General features: G+C 33.8%; 1 protein-coding gene across 1 annotated transcript; it reads left to right on the forward strand.

The window, feature by feature from the left end:
• The first annotated feature begins 8,116 nt into the window (after window positions 1-8,116).
• Window positions 8,117-19,473, forward strand: arr3b (arrestin 3b, retinal (X-arrestin)). The gene is made up of 15 exons (XM_056472110.1): window positions 8,117-8,395; window positions 9,837-9,872; window positions 13,575-13,605; window positions 13,731-13,791; window positions 14,105-14,149; window positions 14,239-14,432; window positions 14,802-14,861; window positions 14,940-15,016; window positions 15,919-16,054; window positions 16,149-16,233; window positions 16,802-16,874; window positions 17,969-18,106; window positions 18,235-18,339; window positions 18,470-18,519; window positions 18,904-19,473. The coding sequence occupies exons 2-15, from the start codon at window positions 9,865-9,867 to the stop codon at window positions 18,939-18,941; spliced, it is 1,101 nt and encodes a 366-aa protein (XP_056328085.1). The 5' UTR covers window positions 8,117-8,395; window positions 9,837-9,864; the 3' UTR covers window positions 18,942-19,473.
• Window positions 19,474-19,859: the final 386 nt, after the last annotated feature.

The following is a 19,859-nucleotide window of genomic DNA, read 5'->3' on the forward strand; positions in this document are numbered from 1 at the left end:
CAGTAGTTGGCTTAGCTAAACCTAGTCAAGTTTCTATCTGAGTTCCCTAAAATAGAGTGGTGGTATTACAAAAAAAGAAATAATTAAATGTAAATTTTAAAAGTAATGTTTTTAATGTTCAGATAATGCGTCATAACAATGTTTGTGTTTTGCCTCTCTTATACCCATAAGGAGATAAGAAAACGTCTAAGACATTGGCAAAGAGGATTAAGACTACAAGCCATGCACATGAGCATTAAGAAATCAGCCCTTTCAAGATAAACCTCCGCCTATTAGCTAAAATCTTCTCAAATTTGATCAAATCAAACATTATTCTTGAGTTTTATAACTACTGGATGTCTCTCCAGTCTTCAGATAAGTCATTTAAATTAGTCATATGGGGAGTGAGAGTGTGAGCACAGGAAATGAAACCAAGATGTTTGGTGCTCAGCTGAAAACTGAATTTAGTTGGGAAATTCTGAGACACGAATGTGAGTAAAAGTATTTGTGGCTTGGAGATAGCGAAGTCATGTGTTGTCGTTTAGACCACCCATTTGGAATACAGAAATTGGTCTGTACTAAAAACAGAAAGTAAACAATTATAAGTCATTTTCTTTTTACGATAAACTAAAGAATGGCTTATTTTCCTTTTTTCCCGAATTTTGTTTATCTGAATTGTGCACGTATACAATGTAAATTTTGATAAGTCTAATTCTTGAATTATAGCTTTTATACAGCTCTAGAGTCTGCTTCAATGTTAAAATCTGTTCTCTGGATTTGCCAAAATTTCTTTTGTATTGAACTGCTGATCACGTCTTCAAAAATTTTAATAATCATATAATCATTTAGATCATTTATTTGTAGAAAATGACAATAGGTCATGGGGCTAAACAATATATTATTTGAGCATCGATATACAGTGCTCAGCATAATTAAGCACAGCACATTTTGAAAATGAATATTTTTATCCATTTCTCAGTGAATATGGGTAATATATATTGGTGCATTTGAACAAAACAGATTTATTAAACAGATATATTTATTAAAAGAATATTTTAGTCACAGAACATCTTTAGAAATTAAAAGATAATACATTTAAATTCATGCAAAATATTGCAAAAAACAAAACTTTAAAATTTCAACTAAATTGTATATATTTTGTTTCTCTTGATTTTTGCTATTTTTGAAAATGTTATTTAAGATTTTTCTCTAACATATAAATTTGGGCTACTAATATTTGAACCATTATTTTAAGTTAAACTCCAGATTTGGCTTCAGTATGGACTAAAGTAATGTAAATGCACAAATATAATATTGTAAAGCATCCTAATTTAAATGAGAGATTTGTGAGGGGTGTACCCATATATGCTGAGCACTGTATTGCAACTTGTGTATCTGCAATAGTCACATCGCAAGATTAGATTGTTTAATAAAGTTGAAGATATTACAACATTTTATTTTATATTACTGAACAAAATTATTGATACAATGATGACCAAGTTATTTTACATTTGATTGTATTTGAATTTCTGCATTTGAATACTGTTAGTCTCACCAGAAAACCGTAAAGCACTGTTTATTTTTGCTAATTTAACTTTTAAATATGCTTGATCAAAATGCTTGATCTTTCCCAATAGAGCTTTTTAAATCATCTAGTGAATTTGCATTCATATCGCAAAATATATCGCAACAAAACAAATTATTGCAATGTCAGATTTTTCCAATATCGTGCAGCCCTAATAGTTCAATATATTATGTTACAGACACTAAATATTGAAAAATATAGTACATATATACACAATCCATTCGCATGTGTGTATATCACCCTTATATTTAAGGTCTAAGTATTTTATTCTCTCTTTCTATAGATTATATACAGGCATAATTTTTATTTCTTTAAGGGAATTGACCCACTAAAATCACCTCCTGTTTTGAACGTTCAGATAATGTGGTATAACAATGTTTGTTTTTTGTCTATCCTATATCCATAAGGAGATAAGAAGACGTCTAAGACATTGGCAAAGAGGATTATTTACTTTATATTTAAGGTCTAAATATTTCATACTCTCTTTCTATAGATTATTTACAGACTTAATTTATTATTTTAAGGAAACTGACCCACTAAAATCACCTGATGTTTTTAATGTTCAGACAACGTGTAGACACTAAATATAGAAAAAAAAAGTGTATATATACACAATCCATTCATATGTGTGTATATTTCCCTTATATTTAAGGTCTAAATATTTTATACTATCTTTCTATAAATTTTATACAGGGATAATTTATTTTTTTTTTTAAGGAAATTGACCTACTAAAATCACCTGATGTTTTTAATGTTCAGATAATTTGTTATAACAATGTTTGTGCTTTGTCTGTCTTATACCCAAGGAGATTAAAAAAAAAACGTCAAAGGCATTGGCAAAGAGGATTATTTCACTTACATATAAGGTTTAAATATTTTATACTTTATTTCAATATATTAAATACAGGCTTAATTTATTTTTTAAGGGAATTGACCAACTAAAATCACCTGATGTTTTTAATGTTCAAATAGTGTGTAGACAGTAAATATTGAAAGAAATGTGTATTTATACACATAATCCTTTCATATGTGTGTATATTTCCCTTATATTTAAGATTTAAATATTTGATACTCTCTTTCTATGATTATATACAGGCGTAATTTTTATTTCTTTAAGGGAATTGACCCACTAAAATCACCTATATTTAGCCTAAAGGTAACTGAGCAAAAATAGACTTGTCTGCTTAACTACAGATACCTAAAAAGGTCTGCCAATAAGTTTACTTACCCCACGTTGACGAAGAAATCGCAGTCTGTCATTGTTATTGTGTTCTGTGACTACTTTACCATTGTCTATTCAGCAACGTATGTTGTGTTGATGATAGGTAATAATATATTTGACATAATTAAGCAGTTGGTGACAGTTCACAGAGCATAATGGTAATCAGAAACACCTTGGCATGGCACAGAGAGCACAAGCCCTGTGACCCTGCTCCATCTGTCCCAGCAGGTGTGAGTGTGCTGAGAGTCAGAGGTCCAGACTGATCCTCTCTCTTCCAGCCTCAGGTAAAGGATTACATCAGTCGCTGCTTCCATTAATAACAGTATGTTCAAAACTGCGTTCAACGCCCTTTAATTGTCCTCCTCGGGCGATTACATAGTCAGCCTTATGAAGAGTTATAAATAAAACGGTAATACTCCGGCTGCATAATGTTTCAATTAAATGAATGTAGGTTCTCTGGTACAAAGTTTGGAGCAAAATATTGTAGCTGTTTTAATGGCGTATAAATCAACTAATCGCGACACCTAGTGGTGCGGATGTGGTATTATAAAAATTATTGAGGTCAAGCAGGGGTGCCCCAAACTTTTTCTCATGAAGGGCTAAAAACCAAACTTTATTGAGGCTAGTGGGCCAACGGTAAATATAAGTGGGGCAATTTACAAAGGGTAATTTCCTAATTTACTTATTGTTTAAATGTTTAAAAATGACTAGAAAATATTGGTTTATATTAACTAATGGAGTATTTTTATTGTACAATTAATTTATTAAAGTAAAAACAAAACAATCTAATTTATAACAGAGTTATAACACTAGATTTGCCTTGATTTGCTTGCTGATGTCTTCTGCATAGTCCTCTATCTGTCGAGTGACAGTATTTACATTTTAAATAATCCGATTCATTTACATTTGATTGAAATATTTAATTTCAGTTTGCTTTTGTAGCTCAGCAATAAAACAAACAAAAAAAGGTTACGTCAAATTAGAAATGACAATCTCTTTATTAAAGGCATTCACCCCAACCCTCTCCATCATACCCACTCTCCTCTCAGATGGGATGGTAGGCCAAATCAAAGGTTACAATGGGCCAACTTTGGGAATCTCTGAGTTAAAGGGTTAGCTTGCCACAATTCACTGTACCTCATGTGGTTTTAAACCTTTATAAGATTCCTTTTACTGTTGTTTTGGAAATGGAAATATTAGAAACCTGAGACCATTGACTTCCATAGTCTAGGAATAAGAAATACTATGGAAGTCAACGGCCTTTGTCTACAAACAGATAGAAGTATAGTACAAACAATACAGATATAACTTTTTTGCAACAAGAGAAATGTGTCAATTTTAAAGAAATATAATAATGGTAAAGCAAAAGAAATACAATGAGAAAGAAAAAGAAGAAACATTCGTTCATTCATTTTCTTTTCGGCTTATTAATTTAAAAAAAGCCCTTCCAGCTGCAACCCAGCACTAGGAAACACCTATACGCTCTTGAATTCAAACACATACACTACGGCAAATTTAGCTAATTCAGATCACCTATACCGCATGTCTTTGGACTGTGGGAAAAACCGGAGCACCTGGAGGAAACCCACGCAAACACGGGGAGAACATGCAAACTCCACATAGAAATGCCAACTAACCCAGCAGGGCCTTGAACCAGCGACCTTCTTACTGTGAAGCGCTCGTGTCTTTTATAATAAATAAAAAATAAATAAGAGAGGGCACATGAAAAAAAAAATTAATGCAGAATATTAAATAAAGCATGTTTTATACGTTTTAACTGCTTTCTTGTAATGGTTTTTAAGTACAGTTCCGATTCTAGATTAAAAGATACGAAATTTGGTTTACATTGAGTACATTTACATTTATGTATAAACAACTTCCCAATAAATAATATGAGGTTTATATAAAAACTTGAATTAAGGAATTGTTTTTTTCTCTAATGTAAAACCCCAAAATAATATGTTTATAGCTTAAAGAAAAATCACCACAAACCTTTTGGACAATTAGAGAAGTTCACATCAGACCAGAAACATTTAACAAAGAGACATTCCCAAAATAAGTGAGCAACAGACTCACAGAAGTATTACAGAAAGAGCAAGAGACGGCAATGTCATTTTTCAATTTCTGTAAGAATTGTTTAACTGGATAAAATCTGTGAAGAATTTGAAAAGATATTTCTTTAATTTTTTTTGTTAAAAAATCTGGGGTAATTTTGTGTTTAAAAAAAAAAAAAAAAAGTAACTCAAAAAAGGTTAGTGACAAGTGAAAGTTGAACAATCCCTTTAACAGTGGCACTCCAGACAGCTTTATTCTGTCATCAAGATCATTTTATTCCACAAGAAATATTGTCCTATATCATGAAAATTATCATTCAGCTTGATATTCAGTGATACATGCCCCCCAAAACAACCTACTGAAGGTAAAATCAAAATAACTTTACTAGGCTACTGACGTCATTGAAATGTTTCTCTCATGTGAACATATTTTTAACATTCACTCACTCACTTTCCTTCGGCTTATACCCTGCTTTATCACTACAGCAGAATGAATTGCCAATTACTGTGGCCGCAGCCCCAATCCAAGACTGAGAATTGTACTTTCGGTAATACCTACACAATCTCCCATTCACACTGATTTTATCCAGTTCACCTGTTCAATTTTGCATTAAAAATATGTATAAGGCACATCATGATTATTTTGGGTTGAACTGCGTTTGCCTTAAGAAGTGCCTTGATACTTTGTTAGACAGATGTAAAAAAAAATAAACATTTCAAAGATCTGTGTCTGCGTTGGTATAAGATCATAATACGGTTGTGCAGATTCGGTAGCTGCACAACCATGACATGAATCTCCCACTCCTGCACATGCCAGCGTGCTCTATTGGATTGAGATCTGGTGACTGCGGAGGTCATTTGAGTTCTCACTGTCATGTTAAAGTAAACAGTTTGAGCTGATTTGAGCTTTGTGACTTTGAGCATTACCTTGCTGGAAGTATTGGCCACAAGATGAGGCACATTGTGACCATAAATGTTGTTCAAGCCAAATTCTGACCCTGCTTTCTGAATGTCACAGAAGAAATTAAGACTTGATACGATTTGTTGAGCCTGTGCAAAGCGTAGCCTCAGTTTTCTGTTCTTAGCTGGCAGGAGCTGCACCCTTTGGGCTCTTCTGCTGCTGTGGTTCATCTGCTTTAAGACTCACTGACTGGTTATTTAATTTACTGTTGAGCGACTTTATATCCATCTAGCCATTGTAATCTGTCACCAGCAAGCATCTTCACATAGAACTGCCACTGACTATAAAGAAAGTTGTGTCCATCTGACATCAACAAACATGCGACGTTCAAAGTCACTTAATTTCACCTTTTTTGAACTTCACAAGATCATCTTAACCAGTGAATGAAGTGAGCAGTAGAAAAGGTGGACCTAATAAAGTGGCCGGTGCGTTTTTAGAAATTTTGTTGTTGTTGTTCTGGAGTTAATCAGCATTTTGACATTTCAGATTTTTACATTGTCAGATAGCAAATGAGTTTTCTCATAATTAAGTGTTTTCACTCAGTTTTCCTGAACGCAGTGGACTCACTCCAGAATTGTGGGTACATGCATTTCAGGAATTTTCCATTCATTTTACTTAAAGTGGGAAAAACACAAAACAATAAATGTGTAATTTACAGTTAAGTAAATCCATTATTAATGTTGAGAATACATTATAGGGAATGCATTGATTTTGTTACTAATTGTTGTTTAAATTATTCTCAAACCTTTTAAACCAGTGGCTCAGTGGTTAGCACCGTTGCTTCACAGCGAGAAGGTCACTGGTTCGAGCCCTGGTTGGGTCAGTTGGCATTTCTGTGTGGAGTTTGCCTTTGCATTCGCTGCTTAAAATATATGCTGAATAAGTTGGTGGTTAATTCCGCTGTGGCAACCCCTGATAAATAAAGGGACTAAGCCGGAGGAAAATTAATGAAACCTTTTAAACCACTAACAAAGTTGACAATAACAGAAAAAATCTTTTTCGTTAACTTCCAGCCGCAACCATATCTGGTCTTGCAAATTCATAACAGAGTTGTCATTTTCCTCCATTTTATGGTAATGCTAACTCTTAAATAAGATACCCCATGGCATGTCTAAAACAGAAACTAATGTATTTTCATTATATTGGAGTCTTATCAAAATAACAGAGGTGATGAATAATTAATCTACTATTGGTTTATCCTAAAAAAAAAAAGCAAATTAATGAGAGAAAATAATGATATTTTTCAATGGTCCCCAGAGTTTCCTATCTAAGGACGCCCTGTCACTTGGAGCAAGTCACACTCTATTTCAATCAGTGCTTTAAGATTGGTATAACAGAATGTAGGGACAGACACAAGATGTTTAATGCAAATGTCTATTTGGTAAACACACAAAAATAGATTAAATGTAATACAAAAGATAAATGACAGATACAAAAGCTGGGTATAGAGAGGATTTCCAAGTTATAGACAAAACAAGACAAAATGTTCCTAAATACATACAAATATTTTAGCCATAATTTAATTTTCCTTCGGCTTAGTCCCTTAATCATCAAGGGTCACCATAGCGGACTGAACTGCCAACTTATCCAGCATGTTTTATACAGCGGATGCCCTTCCTGCGGCAACCCAATACTGGGAAACGCCCATACACACTCACACACACACTAAAACACTACGGCCAATTTAGTTTATTAATTTCACCTATACCGCATGTCTTTGGACTGTGGGGGAAACCGGAGCACCCAGAGGAAACCCACGCGAACACAGATAGAACATGCAAACTCCACATAGAAGTGCCAACTGACCCAACCAGGACTTGAACCAGCGACCTTCTTGCTGTGAGGCGACAGTGCTAACCACAGAGCCACCGTGTCGCCCTATAATTTTATATTATTTGTGTTATTATTATTAATACTGTTGTCACCCTAGAATCATCCTGTGTAATGGCTGGTGTAAATATTGTAGTAACAGCCAACCAGCTGTCATAAATCCTCCCAAGGGTACAATGGCAATGTCCCCTAACTGCTTTTGAAGAAACCGGTGATCCCACCAACCCTACAAAACCAACGCCAAGAGAAACATTTAACAAGGGCAGTACAAGCAGCGTTCGCTTTAACACTGAGTGCACTTTGTATGCCTGTCCGTGCTGTATGTTATGACACTTTGATGAGCTGTTGTTATTGTTATCCTGCCCTCATGACTTGAGGCCACGCTGAGTACGTGCCCTAAATGGACACATGCTATGTTAGAGGTGGAGCTCAATACAACTCATGAGAGATGTAACCGTATTATAACATTTCTGTCGACCCACCAGATGACCCTGAGGCTGACACTCTTATTCATACTCAACAAAAGCTAATCCCTAATGCCAATTCTGTGTTTATTTTTATACACATTGTTGCCAGAAAAAGAAAGGGACTAATGAACTAATAGGATTGGGACCAAAAGCAACATTTGGTAACGGGGCTGTGTAAGCCAAAGAGAGGGAGGAGAGTTTGCTCTATAAAGGCAGACAAGGCAAACTGGGAAACAGACTAGGAAAGCAGCAGAACTCGGAAAGCTCAGAACTTGGACTCCTAGAACTCTGACACAGGTAAGAAGATCTGGACTGTCACCATTTTTGATGGGGTGCTTGAATTATCTATTGATTTAGATGTGAATGCTGGGATGCTACGGGATTACTGAAGTCTGGCATAGAGAATATAACAGATGGTAATTTTGACTAGAGACCATCATCGGTTCTTTGTTATTTCTGAACGCAATCCTGACAATGAGTGGCGTAACCTTAACCAGGCGGTGTAAGGTCATCTGTATCAAGAAGATTCGTAGTTAATAATGATTAATGACACATATGAGGCACAGAGATTGTAGTTTGATTGTATGTTTAGCATGAGAACTGATTGCTTTGTACTATGTTCTAATTTCATTTTATAGAAGTATATTGTGACTTTTAAACAGTCAATTGAATTTTACTGGCCTAAAATGGGATTATATTATATTTAAAGCTATTTATTTGAACACCTTTACATATGAAAGTGTTTGTTGTCCTGCTCTTTTATGTTGAAATTGTTAAAAAAAATCTCCAATCTCCAGTCATTTACCTTGACCACATTCATTTTCTTACATTTCTTATTATATACCTTTAGTAAAGTAAACCTTAACCTTTAGTAGACACTCAAAACATGACATTTGCTGTTTGTTCTAACTACTAATTTAAAATAAGCTGAAACAACACAATTCTTGAGTTTTTTTTGTTGACAACGTAATTGATCAATACTTTAATTAGTAAAAACTAATAAATTAACTTAATTCCTTCATATTGCCTCAACACAAATCATCAATCATGTGGAATCCAACATTTTTTACAGTATAATAGACGTTTTAAATTACTTTTAATTAGTTTTTAAATTCTTACACACTTAGAAATAAAAGGTACAGAATCTGTCAATGGGGCAGTACCTTTTCAAAAAAGTATACTTTTGTACAGTACAGTCGAACATTATTACCTTTAGGGTACACTTTTGTACTTTTAAGGTTCACGTTTGTACCTTTAATGTAATATGAGGTACACATTTGTTCTTTTTAGGTATCAATATGTACCTTTAAGGACCTGTTAGAAACAAAAATGTACCTTTTGAAAAGGTACCACCCCAGTGACAGATTTTATATCTTTATTTCTAGTGTAGCATACTTTAATATTCATAGCATACCTTGCAGTTCCTTAAAAATATCACAGATGCTGGCTTTTCCAGGGTTTGAAATTCTTGGCTTCATTCACAGAAACACATTAGAAACAGATAAGAGCTAATCCTGAGTGCTGCTTCTTTGGAGGATTATGAAGCAGTCTATCGTTATGCTAATCTCTTCTTCCCTGATTAGCCCTAGTGGATTGAAATCTCAGCAGGACAACATATAAACATGAATGGGTTTTCTAAAAACTGTACACACTTAAGAGCATAATTGCTACCTCAAATGTTGCTACTGATTTCTGATGGCACGTTTTCGATGTTTAACCATTTCCCTTTTCATTTCAGAAACGTTAGCAGCTAACTTTTCAACACCATGGCAAAGTAAGTGTGCATATTAACTCATCCTTCATATTTAATTTATTTTTTTAAACATCGTAAATACATTCAGACACCGTACACACTTAATGTTATTCATATTCATGACGCTTCTCTAGATTAAGCAAGCAGTAATACTCTCACACCATGTTCGCTAGTAGTATTAAATCTCTAGAAGTCTTTTTGGTCTTCAATCCTGGTGGATTACCAGATTATAAGAAATCCCCTTTAGAGTGGATTGACAGGATTACCACAAGAGTTTAAAAGTAACAGTGCAAAGCTTAGCATATGCAGATGACTAATCAGCTCATGCACACGAATAAGTCATATCAGGCAAAAGCAGCAAATATTGAACTCCTGGAAACACTAAATTTGTTGAAAATTCTTTTTTAAAGAGGCAGTTCCCCCAAATTTGAGATGACCTCATCGTTTATTCTCCCTCAGGTGGTTTTTAATCTTTCTTCTGTTGAACACAAAAGAAGATATTTTGAAGAATGCTGGTTGCTGGGGACCCATCGACATCAATAGTAGGAAAAAAATTATGATGGAATATAGGTACCAGCTGCCAGCAATTTTCAAAGTATCTTCTTTTGTGTTCAAAAGAAGGAAGAAACCCAAATAGGGTTTGAAGTAGTGAAGGGTGGGTAAATGATGATAGAATTTTTGGGTGAACTTTCCCTTTACTATTTGACTGTAGTAAAACCCACAGCATCCTGTTCCTAGAATACAACAGTATTAAAACATTATGTGTTGTAAAGACTTCTATCTATGGAGTGGTGTAGGAATTACGTAAGAACAGAATAATAATTTGCTGTGGGTTCCCTTCAGATTTTTCTATTTTGTTTTATAATGCGGTAAAATAATATATGTTGTACAAATTCTGTATACATCAGCATACATTACATAGACTTGCACCTCAAATGTTCTTAGCTATTTTGTGAAGCATAAGTTTTAGAAAATACACAGAAAATATTTGTGGTGTGTGTCTACTTTATGCGGAAGAGAAAAATGTTAAGGTAACGCATAGTAAACCGTCACTGTACAACCACTCAGGAAAATTTTTTATTCTTCCTGGATCAGACGTCAATACTGCACCGCTATATAACTGCCAAAGTTCTCAGAACTTTCTCTAATATTCTGATATTGTCTCTTAAAGTTATGAACAACTGTTCTTCCAGTAACATTAATAAAATATATGCGCAAAGTTATTTCATTCTCATGTTAACACAAAAACTTAATGGAACGTTTTTTAAAGTATTTTAGATAGTGTTTTCAATTCAATTCAATTCACCTTTATTTGTATAGCACTTTTACAATGTAGATTGTGTCAAAGTTTTTTGTCTAAAGTTCTTTTTTCTTGTTTCAGAACATTCAGAGAATATTCAAAAGTTTTGATTCTATAACGTTTGCAAATTAAGGCAAAAGGATTGTTGTGACAGCGATATAACCAAACAAACAGTCAAAAAACATGTATTATGCTGAACATTTACACATTCATAGACTACAATCTATTCCATTTTACACATTCAAAGAATAGAATCTATTCCATTTTACACATTCAAAGAATAGAATCTATTCCATTTTACACATTCCATATTACTAATTCATTTTACACATTCATAAAATTATCCATTAGTATAATTTCCATTAGTAATAATGTTCTTGAAGCTTGATGGGAATTTAAAGAAATTGTAGTTGATAAACAGTTAATGCGCCCACTGGGCAATTTATTAGATACACCTGTTTAGCAAAAGTTTTTTTGCCAATATCTAATCACCAATCACATGGCAGCAACTCGCAACAATGAATTTTGGCATGTAAAAATAGTCAAGAAGTTTTGCAGAAGTACAAACTGAGCATTGAAATGGGCATAGTTCACCCATAAAAATAAAAACATTGCCCACCATTTACTCACACTCAAACATGAATTTCAAAGTTTCAAATATGAATTTCCTACTTCTGTTGAACACAAAATAACATTAGCATAATAATAATATAATAATAGATATTGTGAAAAATCTTGTAAACAAGCTAACTTTTACTTCCATAGGAACTAAAAAAACATGGAAGTCAATGGCTGTTTTTACCAATGCTTTAGTATTCTTTCGTGTTCAACAGAAGAAAGAAAACGAATCAGGTTTGGAACAAGTGGAGGATGAGGGAATGATGAAGGAATTTTAATTTTTCAGTGAATGTAACATATGGTTTGTGCCAGACTGCTCTGATTATTTTAGAAACTTAATATATACTGGGATTTTCACACACAACCATCTCTAGGGTTTACAGAGAACGGTCCAAAAATATATCCAGTGAGCAGCAGTTCTGTCCCAAAATTGAACTGTATGAGATTGAAATAGTTTCCTTGGTATTTCCTGTGGCCAGTGATTACATTTGCTGATGATTACATAACATGCTATTTTTTGACTGGAACTACTGTCAAGTAAGGTTTTTGAGCAAGACTAAAACTGTCTCTAATCCCAAATCTAAGCAGCAAAGGTGAAAAAGATGTAGCCTTCAGTACTACAGGGCATGATAGCAGCACAGTCACCCACTGAATTACTGAGATCACACACTGAAATCAGCTTGTTGAGAGAGCAAATCATGACAAAAGAGATTTTAGCTCTACATATATCACTCAGCTCAGTATGTATTTCTCCATAATTTCTTTATTATTTAATTTTGGCATTTAAAGTGCTTCATTGGACTGTTTGGGACATAGCTGTTTCACTCATTAAAGCCGATAAGTAAAGTGTTATATTTTTGTCTTATTTTCAAATACTTGCTTTAAAACAGAGTTTTGAATGTTGTTATTCCCATTGTAACTTCATTGGCACTGCCGAAAAAGTGTGCAGGGTCTAATGCACTCTATTTTAAAGTTAGTTTATCCATAAATAATAACTGTTAATAACTCTTACTCATGTTGTTCCAAACCCGAGACCTTTGATTCATCTTCGCAAAGCAAACTAAGATATTTTAGATTAAATCTGAGAGCTCCCTCATTCTCCATAGACCGTAAGATTCCTAACTTATTCAAAGTCCAGAAAGGGACTTTAAAACATCCTTAAAATAGACCACATGCCTTCAGTGGTTCAGTTGGAACATTCATTCATTCATTTTTCTTCGGCTTAGTCCCTTAATTCATCAGGGGTCACCACAGAGGAATGAACCGCCAACTTATCCAGCATATGTTTTACACAGCGGATGCCCTTCCAGTTGCAACCCAGTACTGGGAAACATCCATACACACTTACATTCACACACATACACTATGGCCAATTTAGTTTATTCAATTCACCTATACTGCATGTCTTTGGGCTGTGCGGAAAATCAGAACACCCGAGGGAGAACATGCAATCTCCACACAGAAATGCCAACTGACCAAGTCAGGACTCGAACTAGCGACCTTCTTGCTGTGAGGCGACAGTGCTAACCACTGAGCCACAATGGCAATTGTAACATTATTAAATAATTGGAATTATTATATATTATATATTATCAAATACTTTTGTGTGCACTTAAAACAAAAACAATGACTTTATTCAACAGTTTCTTCTTCTCAGTGTCAGTATAGGGAGCACGTTCTTTTTTTAGGTGAACTATCACTTTAAGATGTTGCTTTTAAGATAAACACTATATTTATATATGAAAAAAACTATTTAAAGTGTGATTTTGTGCACATAATTTAAAGGTTCTATGTTGTTTCTGCAGGGTTTTCAAGAAGACTAGTGGCAATGGATCGGTAAGGCTCTCTTTATATTGCTTATGCTTCGCATCAGTTTTCATCTGCTCTTCATGTGCAACCTATCAACATCTTATTAACACACAAGCACATATGATCGTCATCACAGTCATCGTTTGTTACAGCTTTGCCTTTATTTGGGGAGGAGAGACTTTGTGGACCATGTGGAGAGCGTTGATTCAGTTGGTATGTTGTAATTTATTTTCAGAAACTAAAGACTCCTCAAGACTGAGGGTATGCGAATGTTTAATTCTAAAAACTCATTCAGTTTTTTATTACATTTTTAATAGGTTTAGTCTATATAAGGCACATTTTGAACTTCAATATTTTGATGACATATTAGAGGACATATTAGAAGATCACAGTGCAGCCCATGAGTACCCCAAAATTAATTGACATGATTTATACTTTACTTAAATGCAGAGTCTGGTCTTTAAGCAGTGCATATAATGTACATTGCATTTTTGTAGTTCAAAAGACTTGTAATTTTTATTCTCAGATGGTGTACTTAAGATTGATCCTTCAGGTCTTAATGGAAGGAAAGGTATAATTTAACATACTACACTTGCATTATGAATCATTGTTTGGTCATTTTAAGACACTTCATCTAGATTATTGAATTGTATTTTTCAGTGTGGGTACAGCTGGCATGTGCCTTTCGCTATGGACGAGAGGATCTGGATGTGATTGGAGTTTCATTCAGGAAAGATATCTGGATAAAGCGCATTCAGATGTACCCATTTGAGGGAACCAAGCCCCCAAACACACCAATGCAGGAGGCGCTTTTGAAGAAAGCTGGAGACCAAGGATATCCCTTCACTTTTGATGTAAATCTACACTTAAGTATTGACTTAATGGGATAGTTCACCCAAAAATGAAAATTCTGTCATCATTTATTCATTCTTGGTCCCCCTGTTGAACAGAAATGAAGATATACTGAAGAATGTTTTGAAGAAAAAAAAAACAGCCATTGACTTCCATAGTATTTTTTATCTGTTATGGATGTCAATGGCTGTTTTTCCCCAAACATTCATCAGAATATCATTTTTGTTCAACAGAAGAAAGTCATAACTTCAGAACAACTTGAATGAGTGTAAATGATGAGTAAATGTCAATTTTTGGGTGAAATATCCCTGTAAGTATTAAGGAAACACTCAGGGGCGTTCTTCATTTGTGTGTCTCCCATTCTATCTCAGATTCCTGTACATCTTCCATGCTCAGTGTCCCTTCAGCCAGCACCAGAGGATGCCGGAAAGGTATGATAGCAGACACAAACATACAAAAAATAAACTCACAAAATCTCTTTAATATATAATATCCTTATACTTTTACAGCCTTGCGGGGTTGACTATGAAGTCAAAGCCTATATTGCCAATGAAGCAGACAACATAGATGAGAAAGTCGAGAAGAAGTATGTACTGCTCAATTGAAAGGGGTCATGAACTGAAAAATCAAAACACGAGAGAGGGATTGTACTATTGACCTTAATCTACAATGCGGAAGTGCGTCCGATTTTTTTTCTATTGTTTTCGAACTTCTGTTGCTGTTGATTCAGTTGCCTATGGGAGAAATGACTAGCATAAAAAAATAGCAGAAAGCTAGCAATCTAAAAACTACTCTACAAACAAATGTGTTCATGACTATACTTAAAAAGTAGAATAATAAATTAAGAAAATGTCAGTTTGCAACATCAAGCAGCATAACGAGCTGTTTTTAATAAGCTGTCAAACATTCATGCAGATATCTACATCAGTGGTCATCAGCTTTCTTGTCCATTTTTGAGACTTAATCATAGAAGCAAAGTTTTAAAAAGTTTTAAATATGCAAACTGTCATCCAATCACAGTAGTTTACTTCCAAGTCTACTATCCACCATGCCTATTCAAACAGTGGGTTCTGGTGAGGAGGCCAAAACAGAACAGGAATAGATTATTATGTCCAAATTATGCTGTAAAGCGTTTCACTTGGTTAAGCTTACAAACTCAAGTGCAGCTGCCTTGAAAACGTGAGTCAACTCAGCTTAGATAGATTCTTTTTTTCAACTTAAGACCTTGAGTTTCACAAAATATTTAACTAAAATTAAGTTGAAACAAAGAATCTCTCTAAGTTGAGTTGACATTTTCAAGGCAGCTGGTGAACTTGAGTTTGTAAGTTTAACGAAGTGAAATGTTTTACAGTGTGATGTTTGTTCTGTCAAAATTACATTATAGGCGATTAAAGTTCATGACTTCTTCAACTTCACTTTTTTAATTAAGATAATATTTGAAAAAGGAAATGCTTCACATTCTGGTATCAATGTCTTTCCTTATAACAGGGACACTTGCCGATTGATTATCCGTAAAATCCAGTTTGCTCCAGCTGAACTGGCAGCCGGACCCAAGGCTGATATCAACAAACAGTTTATCACTGCAGACAAACCAATTCACATGGAAGTCTCCATGGAGAAAGAGGTATGGCCTTTTAAATGTCTGTTGTAGATCCAACATGAAAGTGTTATCTTTTCATCATATTCAGTTCTTTTTCTATTTATTTACTACCTTTCAGCTCTACTATCACGGAGATCCCATTCCCATCAAAGTGAAAGTCAACAACGAGACAAGTAAAGTAGTGAAGAAAATCAAGATCAACAGTGAGTATTTTTTTATTATCCATGCTATTGCTAACATACAAAACAGTCAATCTTCTTTCATTTAAGGCTCCTGTATATTGAGAGCAGTTCTTCTTTTTCGTTCTTTGTTTAAGGGTAAAAAGACTTTCAAATTATTGTAAACACATCAACTTAAACCATAAAGCAGATGTAGTGTGTTTATGCTTTTACAAAAAAGAATTGGGGGGAAAATGTCCAAATCAAGGAAAAAGTTTTTCTTCTCTAAAAGACATCACAGCAGTTTAAGAGTTCATTCTTCATTTTTGCTTAAATTATTTAGTGAGCCCAAAGCAGTGGTTCTCAATTTAAGTCCTTAAGCTCCCCTGTACATTTTTTATGTTTTCTTTAACTCAGAACATCAACTTATTAACAGAGATATCCATGAACTTGTGTGCCAAATATGAGAGACATACAAAATGTGCAGGCTGGGGGGCCCGAGAACCAGAATTGAGAACCAATGCCCAAAAGAAATATTTCATTATTGTTTTGAGAGAGAAGCATTTTCCCCTAAAATTATGCTTAATAATCTTTATTTTATTTTGTTTTTCAGTTTTCCAAATTACAGATGTAGTGATTTATGCATCGGACAAATACCACAAATGTGTACTGAATGAAGAATTTGGGTGAGTGCTAATATCTCCATCTTTTTACATACGTTTATTTATTTCAAGTTATTTTACATTATATACTGTCTGCTGGAATGATTACAAATATTATGCTATGAGGATCTCAAAAACAATCATAAAGAAATTGAACAGTGGCCTAAAATGAACATTAATGTGGCCCATAATTTTTTCTTTATTTAATTCTAAAAATATATCCTGAAAAGTGACGCCATAACATTTCTTTCGCCCCCTAGTGGCTGCAGTAAATAAAAAAACACTTCATAAACTGTATGCAGTATTGATGAATTTGAGTATCAACTGACAAAGACAAGAAATAAAAAAGTAATTTGATTCAAAGCAAATGAAAAAAATCTAATTAATATGCATAAACTATTAAAGGGACAGCTCAGACAAAAAATTAACCCACACTCAAGTGGTTCTAAACTTTCATGAATTTCTTTCTTTTGTTGAACTAAAATGATTGAATGAATGATTGGATAAAGCAGCCATTGACATCTATACTAAGAACAAAACATACTACAGAAGTTTATGACTGTTTTTCTCCACCTAAAATTTTCACCGGTTATCAAAATTTTCATGGCTTCTTTTGTCTTCACACTCAGACAGATCAAGTGGAGGATGAGTAAATGTTGACATCATTTTTGAGTGAACTATCCTTTAAAATGCCTTATAGGAATGAATAAATAAATAAATAAATAAATAAATAAATAAATAAATAAATAAATGCAACATGCATTTTTCAAAGAAAATAGAAAGATTGCAAAACTACAAATTATTTAATTACGTAAAAATTGTATTTGTTTGACTCTCACCTTACAAAATATGATAGAAAACAATGTTATATATAGTTTATAGGTATAATTTATATTTCTAGATATTTATTAGGGGCTCCCAAATTTCCTGGGGCCCTAAGCGGCTACTTACCTCGCTTATTGGTTAAATCCGCCCCTGGGCTTTACTTTTCATGAGATTGTTTAGAATTAAATAAAGAAAAACTGATAGGCCATGTTAATGCTCATTTTAGGCCATTGTTCAATTTGTTTATGATTGTTTTTGAGATCCTAACAGCATCTTTCTTTTTTGTTTAATAGGGACCAAATTAATGCAAACTCCACCTTTGAGAAGGAATATTCAGTCACTCCATTACTGGTCAATAACAAAGAGAAACGTGGTCTTGCATTAGATGGCAGACTTAAAGATGAAGACACCAACTTGGCTTCTTCAACCCTGTGAGTCAAGCTTTATTATCTTTAAATATGCTCTTGGAAACGGAAATAAGATGACTGTATTAGGCAGAATTCCATGACTTATTATACATAAAAACAACCCTTCTACTCATGTACATCTCTTTCTGCAGTTTGCTTGCTGACGTGGATAAGCAAATGCAAGGCGTTGTTGTTTCCTACAAAATTAAGGTCATTCTCATGATGGGAGGTGGACTCTTGGGAAGCCTCACATCAAGGTTTGGGGCAACATGTTTTCTTTCATCCTAATTTTTATCAATAACATTTTACCAATTTCATCCTACTGAATCAAGAGTAGCCTGCTAAAGTTAACCTAGTGGTTATGTTGTGTTTATTTTGTGTACACAGTGATATTACAGCTGAACTCCCGCTTGTTCTGATGTCACCCAAACCAGCAGGTGAGTTTTTCTATTTGCTTATGATTATTTGGGATTAAACAGTGTGAATGTAAGATGAAGCTAATTCAAATCATTATATTCTTATGAATTCAGATTTATGTTTAGTAATTCTAACTCTAACTTAGTGTGTCTGCTTTCCAAGTACAGTGGTGTATTTGTGATTAAAACTCATGTCATAATTCAAATACTACACATTCTCTTTATATTGTGAAGCTGCTACTGTAAGTAACACACTAAACAGCATCGTTTCTTGTCTTTTAACTGCATCCTTGTGCATTCTTGAAATGAGCAGAAGTGTAAGTATCTGTTCTTTTTATTAAAAATATTAAAGTATCTTTCATGACAGGAAATAAAGCTAAATAAATGTTAATATCTTTTTTCCAGGTCTGACATCAACCTCGAATAGATTCTTCAGCCAGTGAGGAGTGTCCAATCGAGATGCTGCAGGAACAGATTCAGATACCAAACAACCTCATTTCACAAACGATAGACCCTTCCTTCTTGCAAAAATCTGTGTAAATGTAATTAGCTATATAAGATGAAACATTGGCCCAAGGTCTTTAATTTGTGTTGAGACAACATGAAGGAACTTACAAATTTGAGTGGACTGAACATGAAACAATTGAGTTGTACCAAAAAAAACTCAAGAATTGTGTTGTTTCAGTTCATTTTTAATAAGTAGTTCGAACAAACAGCAAGTGTTGTATACTAAAATGAACTCAATGACTCTGAACGGAAGCATTGTTCTGATGCTTTTACATTGTCATGTTTATCTCTTCTGCCTTTATCATGGGAACTCAGTGTAACAGTGTTTTAGTTTCTTTTTGTATGTAAATTAGTGTTGTAATATATGAGGGAGCAATGAATGATTTACTTGAATTATGTTATTTGTTCTTTTTTTTCTGGCTGTGCTGATGGTGGAAATGAATAAACATTTGACTGTTATTTAGACCATTCCCGACGACTTTACTCATCTTTCATCATGATTTATATTAATATGCACAGTGAGTGATTCTTTTCGCATGTGTGTATGAATTGTACTGCTTATTTGAGCTTCTATACCAAATTATTCAATTATAAACCATCTGTTCACATTTTTTTGAAAAGAACTAAAAGTAAAACTACTTTTATTATTATTTTCAAGATTTAATAATAAAATAAGACCTATTGAAAGTGATCAGTTCACTGGATTTACCAATAATAGCTGTACTTTTAGGTAAAATGTTCATTTGTATTATATTTCATAAACTCAAATTTTCAAATAAGTATTATCAGAGGATTTCTTAAAAGGGCACAAATTTTGCCCTTGTTCAAGATTTAAGAAGAGCCTTCTGTGTCTC

Source organism: Danio aesculapii, chromosome 14 (genome assembly GCF_903798145.1).
Source record: "Danio aesculapii chromosome 14, fDanAes4.1, whole genome shotgun sequence".
Classification (NCBI taxonomy): domain Eukaryota; kingdom Metazoa; phylum Chordata; class Actinopteri; order Cypriniformes; family Danionidae; genus Danio; species Danio aesculapii.

Excerpts from the sequence above, each read along its gene's own strand:
- arr3b (XM_056472110.1), top strand. Across the intron at positions 14,433-14,801 it reads GATATCCCTTCACTTTTGAT|ATTCCTGTACATCTTCCATG; the intron begins GTAAATCTACAC and ends ATTCTATCTCAG. Across the intron at positions 18,107-18,234 it reads AACTTGGCTTCTTCAACCCT|TTTGCTTGCTGACGTGGATA; the intron begins GTGAGTCAAGCT and ends CTCTTTCTGCAG.